Source organism: Oncorhynchus masou, unplaced genomic scaffold, assembly GCF_036934945.1.
Source record: "Oncorhynchus masou masou isolate Uvic2021 unplaced genomic scaffold, UVic_Omas_1.1 unplaced_scaffold_594, whole genome shotgun sequence".
NCBI lineage: Eukaryota > Metazoa > Chordata > Actinopteri > Salmoniformes > Salmonidae > Oncorhynchus > Oncorhynchus masou.
In genome coordinates, this window is record NW_027012364.1 from 280993 (window position 1) to 307014 (window position 26022).

General features: G+C 46.7%; 1 protein-coding gene across 1 annotated transcript; it reads left to right on the forward strand.

Annotated features, from left to right (window-relative positions):
* Positions 1 to 1794: 1794 nt before the first annotated feature.
* On the forward strand, positions 1795 to 22721 carry LOC135536309 (thioredoxin-like). Its single transcript, XM_064962662.1, has 5 exons — positions 1795 to 1947; positions 16626 to 16730; positions 17239 to 17298; positions 20142 to 20207; positions 22320 to 22721. Exons 1-5 carry the CDS (start codon positions 1924 to 1926, stop codon positions 22380 to 22382), a joined length of 318 nt encoding a protein of 105 aa, XP_064818734.1. The 5' UTR covers positions 1795 to 1923; the 3' UTR covers positions 22383 to 22721.
* The last annotated feature ends 3301 nt before the right edge of the window (positions 22722 to 26022 follow it).

Consider the following 26022-nt stretch of genomic DNA (forward strand, 5'->3'; position numbering starts at 1 on the left):
AATACCAGGTCTAGGATCAGTTACACAACCCATATATCCTTCATTACAGGCTCCTAATACCAGGTCTAGGATCAGTTATACACCCCATATATCCTTCATTACAGGCTCCTAATACCAGGTCTAGGATCAGTTATACACCCCATATATCCTTCATTACAATGCAAAACAGAACATAGATCAGTGTGTGTGTGTGTGTGTGTGTGTGTGTGTGTGTGTGTGTGTGTGTGTGTGTGTGTGTGTGTGTGTGTGTGTGTGTGTGTGTGTGTGTGTATCAGCTTGAGCTGCAGTAGCATCAAAGGAGCACCTGTCTAGAATGGAACACTACATGGGGCTGTCAGCATACCACTGTCTTGATGAACTAGAATGGAACACTACATGGGGCTGTCAGTATACCACTGTCTTGATGAACTAGAATGGAACACAACACTACATGGGGCTGTCAGCATACCACTGTCTTGATGAACTAGAATGGAACACTACATGGGGCTGTCAGTATACCACTGTCTTGATGAACTAGAATGGAACACAACACTACATGGGGCTGTCAGCATACCACTGTCTTGATGAACTAGAATGGAACACTACATGGGGCTGTCAGTACACCACTGTCTTGATGAACTAGAATGGAACACTACATGGGGCTGTCAGTATACCACTGTCTTGATGAACTAGAATGGAACACAACACTACATGGGGCTGTCAGCATACCACTGTCTTGATGAACTAGAATGGAACACAACACTACATGGGGCTGTCAGTATATCACTGTCTTGATGAACTAGAATGGAACACAACACTACATGGGGCTGTCAGCATACCACTGTCTTGATGAACTAGAATGGAACACAACATGGGGCTGTCAGTATACCACTGTCTTGATGAACTAGAATGGAACACTACATGGGGTTGTCAGTACACCACTGTCTTGATGAACTAGAATGGAACACTACATGGGGCTGTCAGTATACCACTGTCTTGATGAACTAGAATGGAACACAACACTACATGGGGCTGTCAGCATACCACTGTCTTGATGAACTAGAATGGAACACAACACTACATGGGGCTGTCAGTATACCACTGTCTTGATGAACTAGAATGGAACACAACACTACATGGGGCTGACAGCATACCACTGTCTTGATGAACTAGAATGGAACACTACATGGGGCTGTCAGCATACCACTGTCTTGATGAACTAGAATGGAACACTACATGGGGCTGACAGTATACCACTGTCTTGATGAACTAGAATGGAACACTACATGGGGCTGTCAGTGTACCACTGTCTTGATGAACTAGAATGGAACACTACATGGGGCTGACAGTACACCACTGTCTTGATGAACTAGAATGGAACACTACACTACATGGGGCTGACAGTATACCACTGTCTTGATGAACTAGAATGGAACACTACACTACATGGGGCTGACAGTATACCACTGTCTTGATGAACTAGAATGGAACACAACACTACATGGGGCTGTCAGTATACCACTGTCTTGATGAACTAGAATGGAACACTGTGATAAACTGGCGTTTACTAAACTGGCGTCCTGTCCAGGGGTTTTACTTGACTTCTAACTTACTCCTCACGTTACTGCGTGTTTCTGAAGAGCAGGTGTAACCTTGCGGTCGTCGGACTGCTGTGCAACTGCAGGCTAATTTAACGGAGTAACAGTTATTGTCGAGAATGAATACAACAGTCTGTTTTCGACAACACACCGTGAATGTGGCGGAAACAAAATAGCGTAGAGAGGGGGGCAGGATTGTTCTGAAATAGCATTTGCATAACCCGCCCCTGCATAACGAGCTGTCCGGTTCAGCTTGCGTGGTCCACAGTGCCGCTACTCGAGAAACAGACAACCAGGGAGGAAATATACCGGCAGGAAGGACTGTCACCGTCTCTAAACTATCAACATGATCATTATAATCGAAGATAAGGTGAGATGCCGTTTCTGGAAGGGGATATTTGCCCATATAGCTTTTAGCTAAAGTGTACTGTAAGTAGTTATATTAGGCGAGAATCAAGACTTGTTGAAAATGGTCAGGATAGGCAGGCACGTTGTTGCAAACCTCCCGCGTGATCGATTTACCATGTTTTGGTTTTCAATAATAAAAAAACTAGTTCACGTTCGCTAGTTACTTTAGTTAGCGACGTGACAGATGCACAAATTTTACATTTGAATTCAAATGTATTTCAATTTTTTTTTGGTGTTGAGATAACTGGTTAACGTTATGGTCCTGACAGAATCAGCAGTGGATTCACCTAAAGCACATTCGCCATGTTGAGATCTCACCATTTTAATAAGATAAAATAAAAATACAACTCTAATCGAAACTATTAAAAAACACGATAATTATTTAATACATCGCTTTTGTATACATGTATACAGCTAACAATTTTTTTTTGTTTTTGTTTTTATTTGTATAAGAACAGATAGCTAGAACGACATGGCTGGTATGACATTCACAACGAGTCGTCTTTCTCCGGTTTTATGCAGACGCGCGTGGGCCTTGAACGGGAATAGTGCACAGTAATTCACATGGTGCTTTGAACCCTAGCTAGTCTATACTATATTACACGGGACTAGTGCACAGTGATTCACATGGTGCTTTGAACCCTAGCTAGTCTATACTATATTACACGGGACTAGTGCACAGTGATTCACATGGTGCTTTGAACCCTAGCTAGTCTATACTATATTACACGGGACTAGTGCACAGTGATTCACATGGTGCTTTGAACCCTAGCTAGTCTATACTATATTACACGGGACTAGTGCACAGTGATTCACATGGTGCTTTGAACCCTAGCTAGTCTATACTATATTACACGGGACTAGTGCACAGTGATTCACATGGTGCTTTGAACCCTAGCTAGTCTATACTATATTACACGGGACTAGTGCACAGTGATTCACATGGTGCTTTGAACCCTAGCTAGTCTATACTATATTACACGGGACTAGTGCACAGTGATTCACATGGTGCTTTGAACCCTAGCTAGTCTATACTATATTATACTATATTACACGGGACTAGTGCACAGTGATTCACATGGTGCTTTGAACCCTAGCTAGTCTATACTATATTAAACGGGACTAGTGCACAGTGATTCACATGGTGCTTTGAACCCTAGCTAGTCTATACTATATTAAACGGGACTAGTGCACAGTGATTCACATGGTGCTTTGAACCCTAGCTAGTCTATACTATATTACACGGGACTAGTGCACAGTGATTCACATGGTGCTTTGAACCCTAGCTAGTCTATACTATATTACACGGGACTAGTGCACAGTGATTCACATGGTGCTTTGAACCCTAGCTAGTCTATACTATATTACACGGGACTAGTGCACAGTGATTCACATGGTGCTTTGAACCCTAGCTAGTCTATACTATATTACACGGGACTAGTGCACAGTGATTCACATGGTGCTTTGAACCCTAGCTAGTCTATACTATATTACACGGGACTAGTGCACAGTGATTCACATGGTGCTTTGAACCCTAGCTTGTCTATACTATATTACACGGGAATAGTGCACAGTGATTCACATGGTGCTTTGAACCCTAGCTTGTCTGTACTATATTACATGCCGGGAGGTTGTAAAAATGTTTAATCGTTGAGGCAACAACAGCTAATTATATACAATGCATGGTTGGTGCGATTTAGCTAAATATTTTTTAACTATAGTTGCACTACAGCAAGTTAAACTTTGAGCCAGAGGTGGCTAACATGCTCGTTAGCCATTTTTTAGCTGCATTTTGTAGTGTTTTTGTTGTTGTCGGGCACAGCTTATGCAAAGCCAGCTAGCGACACAGTTTAGCATATGTCTCCATCTTATTGTCACTCTGTACATTAGACAGATGACGTTATCTAACTCTCTCACCCTGCTAGCAAGAGGTAATTATGCCCCGTCACACGTGGCTCAAATCGTGGGCCACCGCAGATCAAGAATCATGTGCCAATGATGAGTATTTTAGCCAGCAGACCCTGTCGTCAAAAGACGGAACTAAAAGTAAAGATTTATCCGATCTGACATTTATCCCCGTCTTTCGGTCTGCTCATTCATTATTTTCTCTGTCCCGACCTTCTTCGATGAGGTTTAAGGTCGCGTTTGGTATTCAATAAATGTTTTGTTACCGCCACCTACGAGACTGGTATATACGGTATACCTCCCTTATAATTTGCTTTAAGAAAATAAATCAACAAATACCCCACCATCTAACTCTACACTCAACCCCCCACCCTACTCCACTATTTAAATCCATCTCGTCGTACGTCAGGCCAACAGCCTGAAAAGACAGGACACCACCACGAATACCTCTCTGCAGCTGCCACCAGAACATCTTATATATATATAGATATAGATAGATAGAGCTATAAATATCTATCTATCTATCTATATAAAAAAAAAAATATATATATCCCATTTAGCAGACGCTTTTGTCCAAAGCGACTTACAAGTCGGCTGGGGCCACTACTTTTACATATGGGTGGCCCCAGCGGGAATCGAACCCACGACGCTTGGCGTTGCAAGCGCCATGCTCTACCGACTGAGCCACACAGGACTCAGGATCTATCTATCTATCTATCTATCTATCTATCTATCTATCTATCTATCTATCTATCTATCTATCTATCTATCTATCTATCTATCTATCTATCTATCTATCTATCTATCTATCTATCTATCTATCATTCTATCTATCTATCTATCTATAGCTATATATATACAGTGGGGCAAAAAGTATTTAGTCAGCCACCAATTGTGCAAGTTCTCCCACTTAAAAAGATGAGAGAGGCCTGTAATTTTCATCATAGGTCCACTTCACCTATGACAGACAAAACGAGAAGAAAAAACATCCAGAAAATCACATTGTAGGATTTTTTAATGAATTTATTTGCAAATTATGGTGTAAAATAAGTATAAATTATAAAAGTCCAATCTAACTGAAACATATACATATCGCTTGTTGGTTTATCCCTCTGTACTGGTACGAATCTACTTCTCACACCACTCCTCTCAGTCCCTCCCTCTGTACTGGTACGAATCTACTTCTCACACCACTCCTCTCAGTCCCTCCCTCTGTACTGGTACGAATCTACTTCTCACACCACTCCTCTCAGTCCCTCCCTCTGTACTGGTACGAATCTACTTCTCACACCCCTCCTCTCAGTCCCTCCCTCTGTACTGGTACGAATCTACTTCTCACACCACTCCTCTCAGTCCCTCCCTCTGTACTGGTACGAATCTACTTCTCACACCACTCCTCTCAGAATCATCTCCCTCTGTACTGGTACGAATCTACTTCTCACACCACTCCTCTCAGTCCCTCCCTCTGTACTGGTACGAATCTACTTCTCACACCACTCCTCTCAGTCCCTCCCTCTGTACTGGTACGAATCTACTTCTCACACCACTCCTCTCAGTCCCTCCCTCTGTACTGGTACGAATCTACTTCTCACACCACTCCTCTCAGTCCCTCCCTCTGTACTGGTACGAATCTACTTCTCACACCACTCCTCTCAGTCCCTCCCTCTGTACTGGTACGAATCTACTTCTCACACCACTCCTCTCAGAATCATCTCCCTCTGTACTGGTACGAATCTACTTCTCACACCACTCCTCTCAGTCCCTCCCTCTGTACTGGTACGAATCTACTTCTCACACCCCTCCTCTCAGTCCCTCCCTCTGTACTGGTACGAATCTACTTCTCACACCACTCCTCTCAGAATCATCTCCCTCTGTACTGGTACGAATCTACTTCTCACACCACTCCTCTCAGTCCCTCCCTCTGTACTGGTACGAATCTACTTCTCACACCACTCCTCTCAGTCCCTCCCTCTGTACTGGTACGAATCTACTTCTCACACCACTCCTCTCAGTCCCTCCCTCTGTACTGGTACGAACCTACTTCTCACACCCCTCCTCTCAGTCCCTCCCTCTGTACTGGTACGAATCTACTTCTCACACCACTCCTCTCAGTCCCTCCCTCTGTACTGGTACGAATCTACTTCTCACACCACTCCTCTCAGTCCCTCCCTCTGTACTGGTACGAATCTACTTCTCACACCACTCCTCTCAGTCCCTCCCTCTGTACTGGTACGAATCTACTTCTCACACCACTCCTCTCAGTCCCTCCCTCTGTACTGGTACGAATCTACTTCTCACACCACTCCTCTCAGTCCCTCCCTCTGTACTGGTACGAATCTACTTCTCACACCACTCCTCTCAGTCCCTCCCTCTGTACTGGTACGAATCTACTTCTCACACCACTCCTCTCAGAATCATCTCCCTCTGTACTGGTACGAATCTACTTCTCACACCCCTCCTCTCAGTCCCTCCCTCTGTACTGGTACGAATCTACTTCTCACACCACTCCTCTCAGTCCCTCCCTCTGTACTGGTACGAATCTACTTCTCACACCACTCCTCTCAGAATCATCTCCCTCTGTACTGGTACGAATCTACTTCTCACACCACTCCTCTCAGTCCCTCCCTCTGTACTGGTACGAATCTACTTCTCACACCACTCCTCTCAGTCCCTCCCTCTGTACTGGTACGAATCTACTTCTCACACCACTCCTCTCAGTCCCTCCCTCTGTACTGGTACGAATCTACTTCTCACACCACTCCTCTCAGAATCATCTCCCTCTGTACTGGTACGAATCTACTTCTCACACCACTCCTCTCAGTCCCTCCCTCTGTACTGGTACGAATCTACTTCTCACACCACTCCTCTCAGAATCATCTCCCTCTGTACTGGTACGAATCTACTTCTCACACCACTCCTCTCAGTCCCTCCCTCTGTACTGGTACGAATCTACTTCTCACACCACTCCTCTCAGTCCCTCCCTCTGTACTGGTACGAATCTACTTCTCACACCACTCCTCTCAGTCCCTCCCTCTGTACTGGTACGAATCTACTTCTCACACCACTCCTCTCAGTCCCTCCCTCTGTACTGGTACGAATCTACTTCTCACACCACTCCTCTCAGTCCCTCCCTCTGTACTGGTACGAATCTACTTCTCACACCACTCCTCTCAGTCCCTCCCTCTGTACTGGTACGAATCTACTTCTCACACCACTCCTCTCAGTCCCTCCCTCTGTACTGGTACGAATCTACTTCTCACACCACTCCTCTCAGTCCCTCCCTCTGTACTGGTACGAATCTACTTCTCACACCACTCCTCTCAGTCCCTCCCTCTGTACTGGTACGAATCTACTTCTCACACCACTCCTCTCAGTCCCTCCCTCTGTACTGGTACGAATCTACTTCTCACACCACTCCTCTCAGTCCCTCCCTCTGTACTGGTACGAATCTACTTCTCACACCACTCCTCTCAGTCCCTCCCTCTGTACTGGTACGAATCTACTTCTCACACCACTCCTCTCAGTCCCTCCCTCTGTACTGGTACGAATCTACTTCTCACACCACTCCTCTCAGTCCCTCCCTCTGTACTGGTACGAATCTACTTCTCACACCACTCCTCTCAGTCCCTCCCTCTGTACTGGTACGAATCTACTTCTCACACCACTCCTCTCAGTCCCTCCCTCTGTACTGGTACGAATCTACTTCTCACACCACTCCTCTCAGAATCATCTCCCTCTGTACTGGTACGAATCTACTTCTCACACCACTCCTCTCAGTCCCTCCCTCTGTACTGGTACGAATCTACTTCTCACACCACTCCTCTCAGTCCCTCCCTCTGTACTGGTACGAATCTACTTCTCACACCCCTCCTCTCAGTCCCTCCCTCTTGACCCATCTTCCTCTACTTTCTTCACTGCCTCAACATATGACAACTTCTGCTCTACTCTGACCCTGGAAACCTCAACCTGTCTCTCTCTCTCTCTCACGGGACGTCTCTGATCCTGGAAACCTCAACCTGTCTCTCTCTCTCTCTCACACGGGACGTCTCTGATCCTGGAAACCTCAACCTGTCTCTCTCTCTCACACGGGACGTCTCTGATCCTGGAAACCTCTACCTGTCTCTCTCTCACACACGGGACGTCTCTGATCCTGGAAACCTCAACCTGTCTCTCTCTCTCACACACGGGACGTCTCTGATCCTGGAAACCTCTACCTGTCTCTCTCTCTCTCACACACGGGACGTCTCTGATCCTGGAAACCTCTACCTGTCTCTCTCTCTCACACGGGACGTCTCTGATCCTGGAAACCTCTACCTGTCTCTCTCTCTCTCACACGGGACGTCTCTGACCCTGGAAACCTCTACCTGTCTCTCTCTCTCACACGGGACGTCTCTGATCCTGGAAACCTCTACCTGTCTCTCTCTCACACGGGACGTCTCTGATCCTGGAAACCTCTACCTGTCTCTCTCTCACACGGGACGTCTCTGATCCTGGAAACATCAACCTGTCTCTCTCTCTCTCTCTCACACGGGACGTCTCTGATCCTGGAAACCTCTACCTGTCTCTCTCTCTCACACGGGACGTCTCTGATCCTGGAAACCTCTACCTGTCTCTCTCTCACACGGGACGTCTCTGATCCTGGAAACCTCTACCTGTCTCTCTCTCTCACACGGGACGTCTCTGATCCTGGAAACCTCTACCTGTCTTTCTCTCACACGGGACGTCTCTGATCCTGGAAACCTCTACCTGTCTCTCTCTCACACGGGACGTCTCTGATCCTGGAAACCTCTACCTGTCTCTCTCTCTCACACGGGACGTCTCTGATCCTGGAAACCTCTACCTGTCTCTCTCTCACACGGGACGTCTCTGATCCTGGAAACCTCAACCTGTCTCTCTCTCTCACACACGGGACGTCTCTGACCCTGAAAACCTCAACCTGTCTCTCTCTCTCACACGGGACGTCTCTGATCCTGGAAACCTCAATCTGTCTCTCTCTCTCTCACACGGGACGTCTCTGATCCTGGAAACCTCAATCTGTCTCTCTCACACGGGACGTCTCTGATCCTGGAAACCTCTACCTGTCTCTCTCTCTCACACACGGGACGTCTCTGATCCTGGAAACCTCTACCTGTCTCTCTCTCTCACACACGGGACGTCTCTGATCCTGGAAACCTCAACCTGTCTCTCTCTCTCACACGGGACGTCTCTGACCCTGGAAACCTCAACCTGTCTCTCTCTCTCACACGGGACGTCTCTGATCCTGGAAACCTCAACCTGTCTCTCTCTCTCTCACACGGGACGTCTCTGACCCTGGAAACCTCAACCTGTCTCTCTCTCTCTCACACGGGACGTCTCTGATCCTGGAAACCTCAACCTGTCTCTCTCTCACACGGGACGTCTCTGATCCTGGAAACCTCAACCTGTCTCTCTCTCTCTCACGTGGGACGTCTCTGATCCTGGAAACATCAACCTGTCTCTCTCTCTCTCACACGGGACGTCTCTGATCCTGGAAACCTCAACCTGTCTCTCTCTCTCTCACACGGGACGTCTCTGACCCTGGAAACCTCTACCTGTCTCTCTCTCACACACACGGGACGTCTCTGATCCTGGAAACCTCTACCTGTCTCTCTCTCACACGGGACGTCTCTGATCCTGGAAACCTCAACCTGTCTCTCTCTCTCACACGGGACGTCTCTGACCCTGGAAACCTCAACCTGTCTCTCTCTCTCACACACACGGGACGTCTCTGATCCTGGAAACCTCTACCTGTCTCTCTCTCACACACGGGACGTCTCTGATCCTGGAAACCTCAACCTGTCTCTCTCTCTCTCACACGGGACGTCTCTGATCCTGGAAACCTCAACCTGTCTCTCTCTCTCACACGGGACGTCTCTGACCCTGGAAACCTCAACCTGTCTCTCTCTCTCTCTCACACGGGACGTCTCTGATCCTGGAAACATCAACCTGTCTCTCTCTCTCTCTCTCACACGGGACGTCTCTGATCCTGGAAACCTCAACCTGTCTCTCTCTCTCACACACGGGACGTCTCTGACCCTGAAAACCTCAACCTGTCTCTCTCTCACACGGGACGTCTCTGATCCTGGAAACCTCAATCTGTCTCTCTCTCTCTCACACGGGACGTCTCTGATCCTGGAAACCTCAATCTGTCTCTCTCACACGGGACGTCTCTGATCCTGGAAACCTCAACCTGTCTCTCTCTCTCACACGGGACGTCTCTGATCCTGGAAACCTCAACCTGTCTCTCTCTCTCTCACACGGGACGTCTCTGATCCTGGAAACCTGTGTGGCTCAGTCGGTAGAGCATGGCGCTTGCAACGCCAAGCGTCGTGGGTTCGATTCCCACTGGGGCCACCCATATGTAAAAGTAGTGGCCCCAGCCGACTTGTAAGTCGCTTTGGACAAAAGCGTCTGCTAAATGGGATATATTATTATTATTATTATTAAACCTCAACCTGTCTCTCTCTCTCTCACACGGGACGTCTCTGATCCTGGAAACCTCAACCTGTCTCTCTCTCTCTCACACGGGACGTCTCTGACCCTGGAAACCTCAACCTGTCTCTCTCTCTCACACGGGACGTCTCTGACCCTGGAAACCTCAACCTGTCTCTCTCTCACACACGGGACGTCTCTGATCCCCAGCTCCATGGGCCCCCTACAATTAACACATACCACTACTTTCCCCAATGCTACACATTCCCTTCGTCTCATGCCCTTCTGCAGACTTCTCACACCTAGGAACCTCCCTCCTACACACTGCCACCACATAGGAACCTCTAGGAACCTCCCTCTTACACACTGCTACCACATAGGAACCTCCCTCCTACAAACTTCTCACACCCAGGAACCTCCCTCCTACACACTGCCACCACATAGGAACCTCTAGGAACCTCCCTCTTACACACTGCTACCACATAGGAACCTCCCTCCTACACATTGCTACCACATAGGAACCTCCCTCCTACACACTGCTACCACATAGGAACCTCCCTCCTACACAATACTACCACATAGGAACCTCCCTCTTACACACTGCTACCACATAGGAACCTCCCTCCTACACACTGCTACCACATAGGAACCTCCCTCTTACACACTGCTACCACATAGGAACCTCCCTCCTACACACTGCTACCACATAGGAACCTCCCTCCTACACACTGCTACCACATAGGAACCTCCCTCCTACACACTGCTACCACATAGGAACCTCCCTCCTACACACTACTACCACATAGGAACCTCCCTCTTACACACTGCTACCACATAGGAACCTCCCTCTTATACACTGCTACCACATAGGAACCTCCCTCCTACACACTGCTACCACATAGGAACCTCCCTCCTACACATTGCTACCACATAGGAACCTCCCTCCTACACACTGCTACCACATAGGAACCTCCCTCCTACACATTGCTACCACATAGGAACCTCCCTCTTACACACTGCTACCACATAGGAACCTCCCTCCTACACATTGCTACCACATAGGAACCTCCCTCCAACACACTGCTGCTACATAGGAACCTTCCTCCTATACACTGCTACCACATAGGAACCTCCCTCTTACACACTGCTACCACATAGGAACCTTCCTCCTATACACTGCTACCACATAGGAACCTCTAGGAACCTCCCTCCTACACACTGCTGCCACATAGGAACCTCCCTCCTACACACTGCTGCCACATAGGAACCTCCCTCCTACACACTGCTACCACATAGGAACCTCCCTCCTACATTTTGCTACCCCATAGGAACCTCCCTCCTATACACTGCTACCACATAGGAACCTCCCTACACACTGCTACCACATAGGAACCTCCCTACACACTGCTACCACATAGGAACCTCCCTCCTACACACTGCTACCACATAGGAACCTCCCTCTTACACACTGCTACCAAATTTAAAATTATCCTCTCTGAGTCCCTCTTATCCTCTCTGTGTCCCTCTTATCCTCTCTGAGTCCCTCTTATCCTCTCTGAGTCCCTCTTATCCTCTCTGAGTCCCTCTTATCCTCTCTGAGTCCCTCTTATCCTCTCTGAGTCCCTCTTATCCTCTCTGAGTCCCTCTTATCCTCTCTGAGTCCCTCTTATCCTCTCTGAGTCCCTCTTATCCTCTCTGAGTCCCTCTATCCTCTCTGAGTCCCTCTATCCTCTCTGAGTCCCTCTATCCTCTCTGAGTCCCTCTATCCTCTCTGAGTCCCTCTATCCTCTCTGAGTCCCTCTATCCTCTCTGAGTCCCTCTATCCTCTCTGAGTCCCTCTATCCTCTCTGAGTCCCTCTATGCTCTCTGAGTCCCTCTATCCTCTCTGAGTCCCTCTATCCTCTCTGAGTCCCTCTATCCTCTCTGAGTCCCTCTATCCTCTCTGAGTCCCTCTATCCTCTCTGAGTCCCTCTTATCCTCTCTGAGTCCCTCTTATCCTCTCTGAGTCCCTCTTATCCTCTCTGAGTCCCTCTTATCCTCTCTGAGTCCCTCTTATCCTCTCTGAGTCCCTCTTATCCTCTCTGAGTCCCTCTTATCCTCTCTGAGTCCCTCTTATCCTCTCTGAGTCCCTCTTATCCTCTCTGAGTCCCTATTATCCTCTCTGAGTCCCTATTATCCTCTCTGAGTCCCTCTATCCTCTCTGAGTCCCTCTATCCTCTCTGAGTCCCTCTATCCTCTCTGAGCCTCTCTGAGACCCTCTATCCTCTCTGAGCCTCTCTGAGACCCTCTATCCTCTCTGAGTCCCTCTATCCTCTCTGAGTCCCTCTATCCTCTCTGAGTCCCTCTATCCTCTCTGAGTCCCTCTATCCTCTCTGAGTCCCTCTATCCTCTCTGAGTCCCTCTATCCTCTCTGAGTCCCTCTATCCTCTCTGAGTCCCTCTATCCTCTCTGAGTCCCTCTATCCTCTCTGAGTCCCTCTATCCTCTCTGAGTCCCTCTATCCTCTCTGAGTCCCTCTATCCTCTCTGAGTCCCTCTATCCTCTCTGAGTCCCTCTATCCTCTCTGAGTCCCTCTATCCTCTCTGAGTCCCTCTATCCTCTCTGAGTCCCTCTATCCTCTCTGAGTCCCTCTATCCTCTCTGAGCCCCTCTATCCTCTCTGAGTTCCTCTATCCTCTCTGAGCCTCTCTGAGTCCCTCTATCCTCTCTGAGTCCCTCTATCCTCTCTGAGTCCCTCTATCCTCTCTGAGTCCCTCTTATCCTCTCTGAGTCCCTCTATCCTCTCTGAGCCTCTCTGAGTCCCTCTATCCTCTCTGAGTCCCTCTATCCTCTCTGAGTCCCTCTATCCTCTCTGAGTCCCTCTATCCTCTCTGAGTCCCTCTATCCTCTCTGAGTCCCTCTTATCCTCTCTGAGTCCCTCTTATCCTCTCTGAGTCCCTCTTATCCTCTCTGAGTCCCTCTATCCTCTCTGAGTCCCTCTTATCCTCTCTGAGTCCCTCTTATCCTCTCTGAGTCCCTCTTATCCTCTCTGAGTCCCTCTTATCCTCTCTGAGTCCCTCTATCCTCTCTGAGTCCCTCGAGCCCCTCTATCCTCTCTGAGTCCCTCTATCCTCTCTGATCCTCTCTGAGTCCCTCTATCCTCTCTCTGTACCTGGCATACACCAAATACTGCATTGTGTTCTCCCCCCACAGTTACAGCACTTAACCTTCCCATGCTTCCTCATTCCCTGTAACCACGTGTTCCTCCACACTTGGCACGTTCTTTTCCTTTCCACTGAGCAGCGACATGTCCCATTCTTTGGCATTTAAAACGCTGCAGTGCATTATGGGACAAATTCTCTTGAACATTGAAAGCTAAGGTATCCTTTCTGTTGAGGCAAAAACCCAACAACCTCAGCTTTCACTGACAGGCTTTCACTTCCTTGTGTCCTTCGTTCGTACCGATCAATCTGTTGGTTTCCGTCACTCTGCCTCGCTTCACATTGGTCTTTAATATCACACATCCAGGCCCGCATCTCATCACGGCTGTGATTGGTAGTCCCCTAGGGTGGCGCGCAATTGGCCCAGCGTCGTCCGGGTTTGGCACTGTTCCGAGGCCGTCATTGTAAATAAGAATTTGTTCTTTAACTGACCTTCCTAGTTTAAATAAAGGTTTACATGAAATAAAAATCCTCTACCTAGTATAAGAACCAGAGACATGACCGTTAACGTGTTGACTCTCTCCTCTACCTAGTATAAGAACCAGAGACATGACCGTTAACGTGTTGACTCTCTCCTCTACCTAGTATAAGAACCAGAGACATGACCGTTAACGTGTTGACTCTCTCCTCTACCTAGTATAAGAACCAGAGACATGACCGTTAACGTGTTGACTCTCTCCTCTACCTAGTATAAGAACCAGAGACATGACCGTTAACGTGTTGACTCTCTCCTCTACCTAGTATAAGAACCAGAGACATGACCGTTAACGTGTTGACTCTCTCCTCTACCTAGTATAAGAACCAGAGACATGACCGTTAACGTGTTGACTCTCTCCTCTACCTAGTATAAGAACCAGAGACATGACCGTTAACGTGTTGACTCTCTCCTCTACCTAGTATAAGAACCAGAGACATGACCGTTAACGTGTTGACTCTCTCCTCTACCTAGTATAAGAACCAGAGACATGACCGTTAACGTGTTGACTCTCTCCTCTACCTAGTATAAGAACCAGAGACATGACTGTTAACGTGTTGACGCTCTCCTCTACCTAGTATAAGAACCAGAGACATGACCGTTAACGTGTTGACTCTCTCCTCTACCTAGTATAAGAACCAGGGACATGACCGTTAACGTGTTGACTCTCTCCTCTACCTAGTATAAGAACCAGAGACATGACCGTTAACGTGTTGACTCTCTCCTCTACCTAGTATAAGAACCAGAGACATGACCGTTAACGTGTTGACTCTCTCCTCTACCTAGTATAAGAACCAGAGACATGACCGTTAACGTGTTGACTCTCTCCTCTACCTAGTATAAGAACCAGAGACATGACCGTTAACGTGTTGACTCTCTCCTCTACCTAGTATAAGAACCAGAGACATGACCGTTAACGTGTTGACTCTCTCCTCTACCTAGTATAAGAACCAGAGACATGACCGTTAACGTGTTGACTCTCTCCTCTACCTAGTATAAGAACCAGAGACATGACTGTTAACGTGTTGACTCTACCTAGTATAAGAACCAGAGACATGACCGTTAACGTGTTGACTCTCTCCTCTACCTAGTATAAGAACCAGAGACATGACCGTTAACGTGTTGACTCTCTCCTCTACCTAGTATAAGAACCAGTAGACCCTCTATAACAGACCCAGTGGACCCTCTATAACAGACCCAGTGGACCCTCTATAACAGACCCTCTATAACAGAACCAGTAGACCCTCTATAACAGACCCTCTATAACAGACCCTCTATAACAGACCCTCTATAACAGACCCTCTATAACAGAACCAGTAGACCCTCTATAACAGACCCTCTATAACAGACCCTCTATAACAGACCCTCTATAACAGACCCTCTATAACAGACCCTCTATAACAGAACCAGTAGACCCTCTATAACAGACCCTCTATAACAGACCCTCTATAACAGACCCTCTATAACAGACCCTCTATAACAGAACCAGTAGACCCTCTATAACAGACCCTCTATAACAGACCCTCTATAACAGACCCTCTATAACAGACCCTCTATAACAGAACCAGTAGACCCTCTATATCAGACCCTCTATAACAGACCCTCTATAACAGACCCTCTATAACAGACCCTCTATAACAGACCCTCTATAACAGACCCAGTAGACCCTCTATAACAGACCCTCTATAACAGACCCTCTATAACAGACCCTCTATAACAGAACCAGTAGACCCTCTATAACAGAACCAGTAGACCCTCTATAACAGAACCAGTGGACCCTCTATAACAGACCCACTATAACAGACCCTCTATAACAGAACCTCTATAACAGAACCAGTAGACCCTCTATAACAGAACCAGTAGACCCTCTATAACAGACCAGTAGACCCTCTATAACAGAACCAGTGGACCCTCTATAACAGACCCTCTATAACAGAACCAGTAGACCCTCTATAACAGACCCTCTATAACAGACCCTCTATAACAGACCCTCTATAACAGACCCAGTAGACCCTCTATAACAGACCCTCTATAACAGACCCTCTATAACAGACCCTCTATAACAGACCCTCTATAACAGAACCAGTAGACCCTCTATAACAGACCCTCTATAACAGACCCTCTATAACAGACCCTCTATAACAGACCCTCTATAACAGAACCAGTAGACCCTCTATAACAGACCCTCTATAACAGACCCTCTATAACAGACCCTCTATAACAGACCCTCTATAACAGAACCAGTAGACCCTCTATAACAGAACCAGTAGACCCTCTATAACAGACCCTCTATAACAGACCCTCTATAACAGACCCTCTATAACAGACCCTCTATAACAGACCCTCTATAACAGACCCTCTATAACAGACCCTCTATAACAGACCCTCTATAACAGACCCTCTATAACAGACCCTCTATAACAGTGATACACAAACACACTCCGACACACTTTCAGAGATCTGATGACAATAAAGGACAATACTAGTTATGGTGTGTTTTGACGTGTGTGTGTGTGTGTGTGTGTGTGTGTGTGTGTGTGTGTGTGTGTGTGTGTGTGTGTGTGTGTGTGTGTGTGTGTGTGTGTGTGTGTGTGTGTGTGTGTGTTTCCCAGGAGGGCTTCGACAAGGCCCTGGAGGAGGCAGGAGATAAGCTGGTGGTGGTGGACTTCACAGCCACGTGGTGTGGCCCCTGTCAGAGCATCGCTCCTTTCTTCAAGGTGACCTTCTAATGCACCTTGTATTTAAATAGGAGATACTTACTGCACTTTCTACTGGGTGTTGGGGTGTTGGTCTGTTTTGGAACGGGATGTGGAGTTAAAATTATCTGACTTAATTTCCCTCTTCTCTCTCTCCCTGTCTCTCTCGCTGTCTCTCTCGCTCTCTCTCTCTCGCTCTCTCTCTCTCTCTCTGTCTCGCTGTCTCGCTCTCTCTCTCGCTCTGTCTCTCTCTCTCTCTCTCTCTCTCTCTCTGTCTCTCTCTCGCTCTGTATCTCTCTCTCTCTCTCTCTCTGTATCTCTCTCTCTGTCTCTCTCTCTCCCTGTCTCTCTCTCTCCCTGTCTCTCTCTCTCCCTGTCTCTCTCTCTCCCTGTCTCTCTCTCTCCCTGTCTCTCTCTCTCCCTGTCTCTCTCTCTCCCTGTCTCTCTCTCTCCCTGTCTCTCTCTCTCTCGCTGTCTCTCTCTCTCTCGCTGTCTCTCTCTCTCTCTCTCTCTCTCTCTCTGTCTCCAGGGTCTGTCTGAGAATTATCAGAGTGTGGTCTTCCTGAAGGTTGACGTGGACGACGCACCGGTGAGCAACAGATCTGGGATCAGCCATCTGCCCTTAACCACAGCCTTTATCCATACAGCAACAATATCAACAGATCTGGGATCAGCCATCTGCCCTTAACCACAGCCTTTATCCATACAGCAACAATATCAACAGATCTGGGATCAGCCATCTGCCCTTAACCACAGCCTTTATCCATACAGCAACAATATCAACAGATCTGGGATCAGCCATCTGCCCTTAACCACAGCCTTTATCCATACAGCAACAATATCAACAGATCTGGGATCAGCCATCTGCCCTTAACCACAGCCTTTATCCATACAGCAACAATATTAACAGATCTGGGATCAGCCATCTGCCCTTAACCACAGCCTTTATCCATACAGCAACAGTATCAACAGATCTGGGATCAGCCATCTGCCCTTAACCACAGCCTTTATCCATACAGCAACAGTATCAACAGATCTGGGATCAGCCATCTGCCCTTAATCACAGCCTTTATCCATACAGCAACAGTATCAACAGATCTGGGATCAGCCATCTGCCCTTAACCACAGCCTTTATCCATACAGCAAAGGGTATTAACAGATCTGGGATCAGCCATCTGCCCTTAATCACAGCCTTTATCCATACAGTATCAACAGATCTGGGATCAGCCATCTGCCCTTAACCACAGCCTTTATCCATACAGCAACAATATCAACAGATCTGGGATCAGCCATCTGCCCTTAATCACAGCCTTTATCCATACAGTATCAACAGATCTGGGATCAGCCATCTGCCCTTAACCACAGCCTTTATCCATACAGCAACAATATTAACAGATCTGGGATCAGCCATCTGCCCTTAATCACAGCCTTTATCCATACAGCAACAATATTAACAGATCTGGGATCAGCCATCTGCCCTTAATCACAGCCTTTATCCATACAGCAACAGTATTAACAGATCTGGGATCAGCCATCTGCCCTTAACCACAGCCTTTATCCATACAGCAAAGGGTATTAACAGATCTGGGATCAGCCATCTGCCCTTAACCACAGCCTTTATCCATACAGCAACAATATCAACAGATCTGGGATCAGCCATCTGCCCTTAACCACAGCCTTTATCCATACAGCAACAGTATCAACAGATCTGGGATCAGCCATCTGCCCTTAACCACAGCCTTTATCCATACAGCAACAATATTAACAGATCTGGGATCAGCCATCTGCCCTTAATCACAGCCTTTATCCATACAGCAAAGGGTATTAACAGATCTGGGATCAGCCATCTGCCCTTAACCACAGCCTTTATCCATACAGCAACAATATCAACAGATCTGGGATCAGCCATCTGTCCTTAACCACAGCCTTTATCCATACAGCAACAATATTAACAGATCTGGGATCAGCCATCTGCCCTTAACCACAGCCTTTATCCATACAGCAACAGTATCAACAGATCTGGGATCAGCCATCTGCCCTTAATCACAGCCTTTATCCATATGGTATTAACAGATCTGGGATCAGCCATCTGCCCTTAACCACAGCCTTTATCCATACAGCAACAATATTAACAGATCTGGGATCAGCCATCTGCCCTTAACCACAGCCTTTATCCATACAGCAACAATATTAACAGATCTGGGATCAGCCATCTGCCCTTAACCACAGCCTTTATCCATACAGCAACAATATTAACAGATCTGGGATCAGCCATCTGCCCTTAATCACAGCCTTTATCCATACAGCAACAGTATCAACAGATCTGGGATCAGCCATCTGCCCTTAACCACAGCCTTTATCCATACAGTATCAACAGATCTGGGATCAGCCATCTGCCCTTAACCACAGCCTTTATCCAAACAGCAACAATATTAACAGATCTGGGATCAGCCATCTGCCCTTAATCACAGCCTTTATCCATACAGCAACAGTATCAACAGATCTGATGGTCTGATGTAACTAACTTGTCATTCTCTGTCCTTTCCCTCTCTTTTTCTCTGTTGCTCTTGGTCCTCTGGCCCTTCTCTTTCTCTCTCCTCACTCGCTCTCCTTCTATCTCTCTGTCCCCCTCTCTCTCCTTCTATCTCTCTGTCCCCCTCTCTCTCCTTCTATCTCTCTCTCTCTCTCCTCCCTCGCTCTCCTTCTATCTCTCTGTCCCCCTCTCTCTCCTTCTATCTCTCTGTCCCCCTCTCTCTCCTTCTATCTCTCTCTCCTCCCTCGCTCTCCTTCTATCTCTCTGTCCCCCTCTCTCTCCTTCTATCTCTCTCCTCCCTCGCTCTCCTTCTATCTCTCTGTCCCCCTCTCTCTCCTTCTATCTCTCTCCTCCCTCGCTCTCCTTCTATCTCTCTGTCCCCCTCTCTCTCCTTCTATCTCTCTGTCCCCCTCTCTCTCCTTCTATCTCTCTCCTCCCTCGCTCTCCTTCTATCTCTCTGTCCCCCTCTCTCTCTCTCTTGTTCTGTTTCTCTCTTTCCTCCCTGTCTGTCTTTGTCTCTGTCTCAACCTCCTCCCTGTCTGTCCTTGTCTCTGTCTCCCCCTCCCCCCTCTCTGTCCTTGTCTCCCCCGCCTCCCTCTCTGTCCTTGTCTCTGTCTCCCCCTCCTCCCTCTCTGTCCTTGTCTCTGTCTCCCCCTCCTCCCTGTCTGTCTTTGTCTCTGTCTCAACCTCCTCCCTGTCTGTCCTTGTCTCTGTCTCCCCCTCCCCCCCTCTCTGTCCTTGTCTCCCCCGCCTCCCTCTCTGTCCTTGTCTCTGTCTCCCCCTCCTCCCTCTCTGTCCTTGTCTCTGTCTCCCCCTCCTCCCTCTCTGTCCTTGTCTCTGTCTCCCCCTCCTCCCTCTCTGTCCTTGTCTCTGTCTCCCCCTCCTCCCTCCCTCTCCAGGATGTGGCCAGTTTCTGTGACATCAAGTGTATGCCAACATTCCACTTCTACAAGAACCAGAAGAAGGTAGGAGGAGTCTGCTGGTAGTCTTAAAGAGACAGTTCCTAATTTTAACTAGAAGAAGGTAGGAGGAGTCTGCTGGTAGTCTTAAAGAGACAGTTCCTAATTTTAACTAGATGAAGGTAGGAGGAGTCTGCTGGCAGTCTTAAAGAGACAGTTCCTAATTTTAACTAGAAGGTAGGAGGAGTCTGCTGGTAGTCTTAAAGAGACAGTTCCTAATTTTAACTAGAAGGTAGGAGGAGTCTGCTGGTAGTCTTAAAGAGACAGTTCCTAATTTTAACTAGAAGGTAGGAGGAGTCTGCTGGTAGTCTTAAAGGGAGAGTTCCTAATTTTAACCAGAAGAAGGTAGGAGTCTGCTGGCAGTCTTAAAGAGACCGTTCCTAATTTTAACTAGAAGGTAGGAGGAGTCTGCTGGTAGTCTTAAAGTGACAGTTCCTAATTTTAACTAGAAGGTAGGAGGAGTCTGCTGGTAGTCTTAAAGAGACAGTTCCTAATTTTAACTAGAAGGTAGGAGGAGTCTGCTGGTAGTCTTAAAGAGACAGTTCCTAATTTTAACTAGAAGGTAGGAGGAGTCTGCTGGTAGTCTTAAAGGGACAGTTCCTAATTTTAACCAGAAGAAGGTAGGAGTCTGCTGGTAGTCTTAAAGAGACAAAATTAGGATATGTCTCTTTAAGACTGCTAGCAGACTCTCCTACCTTCTAGTTAAAATTAGGATCTAACTAGAAGGTAGGAGGAGTCTGCTGGCAGTCTTAAAGAGACAGATCCTAATTTTAACTAGAAGGTAGGAGGAGTCTGCTGGTAGTCTTAAAGAGACAGTTCCTAATTTTAACTAGAAGGTAGGAGGAGTCTGCTGGTAGTCTTAAAGAGACAGTTCCTAATTTTAACTAGAAGGTAGGAGGAGTCTGCTGGTAGTCTTAAAGAGACAGTTCCTAATTTTAACTAGAAGGTAGGAGGAGTCTGCTGGCAGTCTTAAAGAGACAGTTCCTAATTTTAACTAGAAGGTAGGAGGAGTCTGCTGGTAGTCTTAAAGAGACAGATCCTAATTTTAACTAGAAGAAGGTAGGAGGAGTCTGCTGGTAGTCTTAAAGAGACAGATCCTAATTTTAACTAGATGGTAGGAGTCTGCTGGTAGTCTTAAAGAGACAGTTCCTAATTTTAACCAGAAGAAGGTAGGAGGAGTCTGCTGGTAGTCTTAAAGAGACAGATCCTAATTTTAACTAGAAGAAGGTAGGAGGAGTCTGCTGGTAGTCTTAAAGAGACAGATCCTAATTTTAACTAGAAGGTAGGAGGAGTCTGCTGGTAGTCTTAAAGAGACAGTTCCTAATTTTAACTAGAAGGTAGGAGGAGTCTGCTGGCAGTCTTAAAGTGGCAGTCAGCAGTTCCTAATTGTAAACCACTCTGTGACACATTCTGCTGTAAGAAGCTCTATGTAAACTGAGACTGGGAGATATGAGGTTGAGCAGGAAACGGGGCAGGAAACGGCAGAGAAGTTTCCTCGCGCTTCACATCTCTTCGTTTGTTGTGGAAACGGACCCCATATTGCTTGTTTACTTCGTGCATCGCCGACTCTACTTATACATACAATTGGTTGATTCGTTGGTTGATTCATTTATTTGTTGGTTGTTTGATTTGATTCATTGATTGGTTAGGTGATTGATTCATTTATTTGTTGGTTGATTTGTTAAATAACTGATTTGATTCATTGATTGGTTAGGTGATTGATTCATTTATTTGTTGGTTGGTTGATTTGTTGAATAACTGATTTGATTCATTGATTGGTTAGGTGATTGATTCATTTATTTGTTGGTTGTTTGATTTGATTCATTGATTGGTTAGGTGATTGATTAATTTATTTGTTAGTTGGTAGATTTGTTAAATAACTGATTTGATTCATTGATTAGTTAAGCGATTGATTCATTTAGTTGTTGATTGGTGGATTTGTTGAATAACTAATTTGATTCATTGATTGGTTAGGTGATTGATTAATTTATTTGTTGGTTGGTTGGTTGATTGATTTGTTAAATAACTGATTTGATTCATTGATTGGTTCGGTGATTGATTGATAAATGTATTTGTTGATTGGTTGAATAACTGATTTGATTGGTTGTTGTGTTCCAGGTGGAGGAGTTCTCAGGGTCCAATCAGGCCAAACTGGAGGAGCTGGTCAACACTCACAAATAAACACACACCCGTCTGTCTCCTCCCTCTCACCTGTCTGAGGACAGTTGTCTCCTCTCCAACTCTCCTCTGTCTCAATTCACCTGAGGATGCCCCAAAGCCTTCCACCCCCTCCTCAACAGATCTGACAGGATGCCTGAATGCCTTCCACCCCCTCCTCAACTGATCTGACAGGACGCCCCAAAGCCTTCCACCCAATCCTCCCTTTCTCTTCCCCCAATCTACGTAGAATATGCCTTTCACCTTCCTCTGTTTTCCCTTCTCCCTGTCTCCCCCACCCCACCAGTCTCTCTCTCTCCCTCCTTTCTCCCCCCGTCTCCCTCTCTCCCCCCCCCCCGTCTCTCTCCCCCCCCCCGTCTCCCTCTCTCCCCCTCCCCATCCTCCTCCCCCCCCCCCCGTCTCTCTCCCCTCGTCTCCCTCCTCTCTCCCCCCGGTTTCTCTCTCCCCGTCTCTCTCCCTCCCCCCCGTCTCCCTCTCTCCCCCGTCTCTCTCCTACCCAGGGATGGATCAATAATGTATAATAATAAACCATTTGTATTAAAATGCTTTTTCTCTTTCCTTAAACTTATATTTTCATGGATGTACATCGTGCTATAAATGTAGAATTAGTCTGTTTTTTGTATTTGCTAAATCACTATTGGTTACATTCTACCATGTTATTACCACTGATAAAGATAAGACCGTCTAGAGTCCTTCTGTCTAACCTGGTTGTTGTGTCACACTGCCCTCTCCTGGTAGCACTGCAAAACATCACTAAATGAATTCATGAAATAAAATAAAAAAACATTCCTACCAGATAGAATATGAATTTATGGGCTGAACACTTGCATTACGTGTATTAAGCCTTTACATGACATAAATATAAACATATACTATAAACATATACTATAAACCTATACCTGCTGAACCCGCCCACTGTGTTGAAACAGGAAGTACATTTATACGGAAGTCGAGGAAGAAGTGGACACGATCAGTCGAATAAAAATGTTTCTAAGGTTTGTAGCGTTCTTTTACAATTTAATATAGAAATGTTTTTTTTTTTTTTAGATAAGTTAGACTATTCAAGAGAAAGGTGATTTAGGTGGTAAAACATCCGCAGAATTGTTCAATTATTACAATACTGATTTTCAACTTTCAATAATGATCGTTTTAGGGGGTGGGTACAACTTGTGGAACGTTCCAACAGGAAATATGTTCCAAAAACGTAACAAATAACGCTGTAGGAATGTAGCACGATCAATTAACCTTGCTGCCGTATAGGCATCAACTCACCACGTAGTTTATTCTTAATGTTTGTCCATAGGCTACCAGAGAGAGGACAGACATTTTTCGGAATAAACGAGGTGGAGTTAAACACTTGATGAAATAGCCCCCCCCCCCCTACCCGGTATTTTATTCGGCCGCAATTGACTGTATGTTTGTTTTACTCCATGTGTAACTCTGTGTCGTTGTATGTGTCGAACTGCTTTGCTTTATCTTGGCCAGGTCGCAATTGTAAATGAGAACTTGTTCTCAACTTGCCTACCTGGTTAAATAAAGGTTAAATAAATAAATAAAATGCGTTGTTTGTTGGAAACCTTGTTATTTACGAAGTTTTTTGGGAACAGATTCCTGTTGGAAAGTTCCACAAATTATACCCACCCCGTTTTAGGCTTTATGCTGATTCCTAATGAAGTCGAGCAAGTAAAAGTGACATGCAACAAAAGGTAAATGAACTACCGGATAGTTAAATATTAAAATATAATATCGGGCTAAATGACGTGTTAAAAGTTTAAGATTGGGAGCTTTCTGGTTACACAGATCAGAAAGGCGGTGGTCCGTTCTGCTCACTTCAGGTGCACTCGATTTAACGTGCGCTGATGTGTTCAATGATTGTGGCGGCCGGGTAGCCTAGTGGTTAGAGCGTTGGACTAGTAACCGGAAGTTCAAACCACCGAGCTGTCATTCTGCCCCTGAACAGGCAGTTAATCAACTGTTCCTAGGCCATCATTGAAAATAACAATTTGTTCTTAACTGACTTGCTTGGTAAAAAATAAATAAATAATGATTGTCAGCAAACGCAGCATTCGTCTTTAGCTACGTTGGGGATGCCGCACTAGGCTGTGGTGTGTACTGAATTCAATATTTTAAACATGTGCGTTGCTTTACTGTGCGGTGGTACAAATGGAAGTACACACACAGACTCCAACAAGCTAGCTTTTAGCGAGTTGAAAAGCGAAGCGCATGTGTGTCAAGTATGGAAAATGCGGGCTAAATGTAACGGATGTGAAACGGCTAGCTTAGTTAGTGGTGGTGCGCGCTAAATATAGTGGTTCAATCGGTGACGTCACTTGCTCTGAGACCTTGCTCTGCAAGGGCCGCGGCTTTTGTGGAGCGATGGGTAACGATGCTTCGTGGGTGACTGTTGTGCAGAGGGTCCCTGGTTCGAGCCTGGGTATGGGGCGAGGGGACGGTCTGTTACATAAACATCCCGCAAAATACAACCTCGTATGCATCTGATAGGCATTATGCTGCGTTCATAACCAAGTGATTATTACCAGTTGTGTTTGCAAATAAATAGTGTTCAAAAAACCATATGAATATATTGCTTTTTTATAAATAGTGTGACATAACAAGATGGCCAGCGCTTCAAGCCCCCGCCTCCTCCGCCAGCCTCCTCTCACTCTTTCTCCCACACGCAAACCGCCTCCTCCGCCAGCCTCCTCTCACTCTTTCTCCCACACGCAAACCGCCTCCTCCGCCAGCCTCCTCTCACTCTTTCTCCTACACGCAAACCGCCTCCTCCGCCAGCCTCCTCTCACTCTTTCTCCTACACGCTAAACTGCCTCCTCCGCCAGCCTCCTCTCACTCTTTCTCCCACACGCAAACCGCCTCCTCCGCCAGCCTCCTCTCACTCTTTCCCCCACACACTAAAACACCTCCTCCGCCAGCCTCCTCTCACTCTTTCCCCCACACGCTAAACCATCTCCTCCGCCAGCCTCCTCTCACTCTTTCCCCCACACGCTAAACCACCTCCTCCGCCAGCCTCCTCTCACTCTTTCCCCCACACGCTAAACCGCCTCCTCCACCAGCCTCCTCTCACTCTTTCCCCCACACGCTAAACCACCTCCTCCACCAGCCTCCTCTCACTCTTTCCCCCACACGCTAAATGTCAGTCTCAACTTGCGCCCTTACAGTCCAAATGCATTTAAATATCTTTGTCCGCTCCTTAGCAAGCTGCTCTATCAGCACTGATTGGTGAAGTCATTTAATGTAGAGATAAATAAAATACAAATAGGAACGATATATGCAGTTAACAATATGGTTCTGTTCAGAACTACGTTCTGCTGGTCTAAACTGTGAAATGGAACCCCAAAACAATAAGGTTCTGTTCAGAACTACGTTCTGCTGGTCTAAACTGTGAAATGGAACCCCAAAACAATAAGGTTCTGTTCAGAACTACGTTCTGCTGGTCTAAACTGTGAAATGGAACCCCAAAACAATAAGGTTCTGTTCAGAACTACATTCTGCTGGTCTAAACTGTGAAATGGAACCCCAAAACAATAAGGTTCTGTTCAGAACTAAGTTCTGCTGGTCTAAACTGTGAAATGGAACCCCAAAACAATAAGGTTCTGTTCAGAACTACATTCTGCTGGTCTAAACT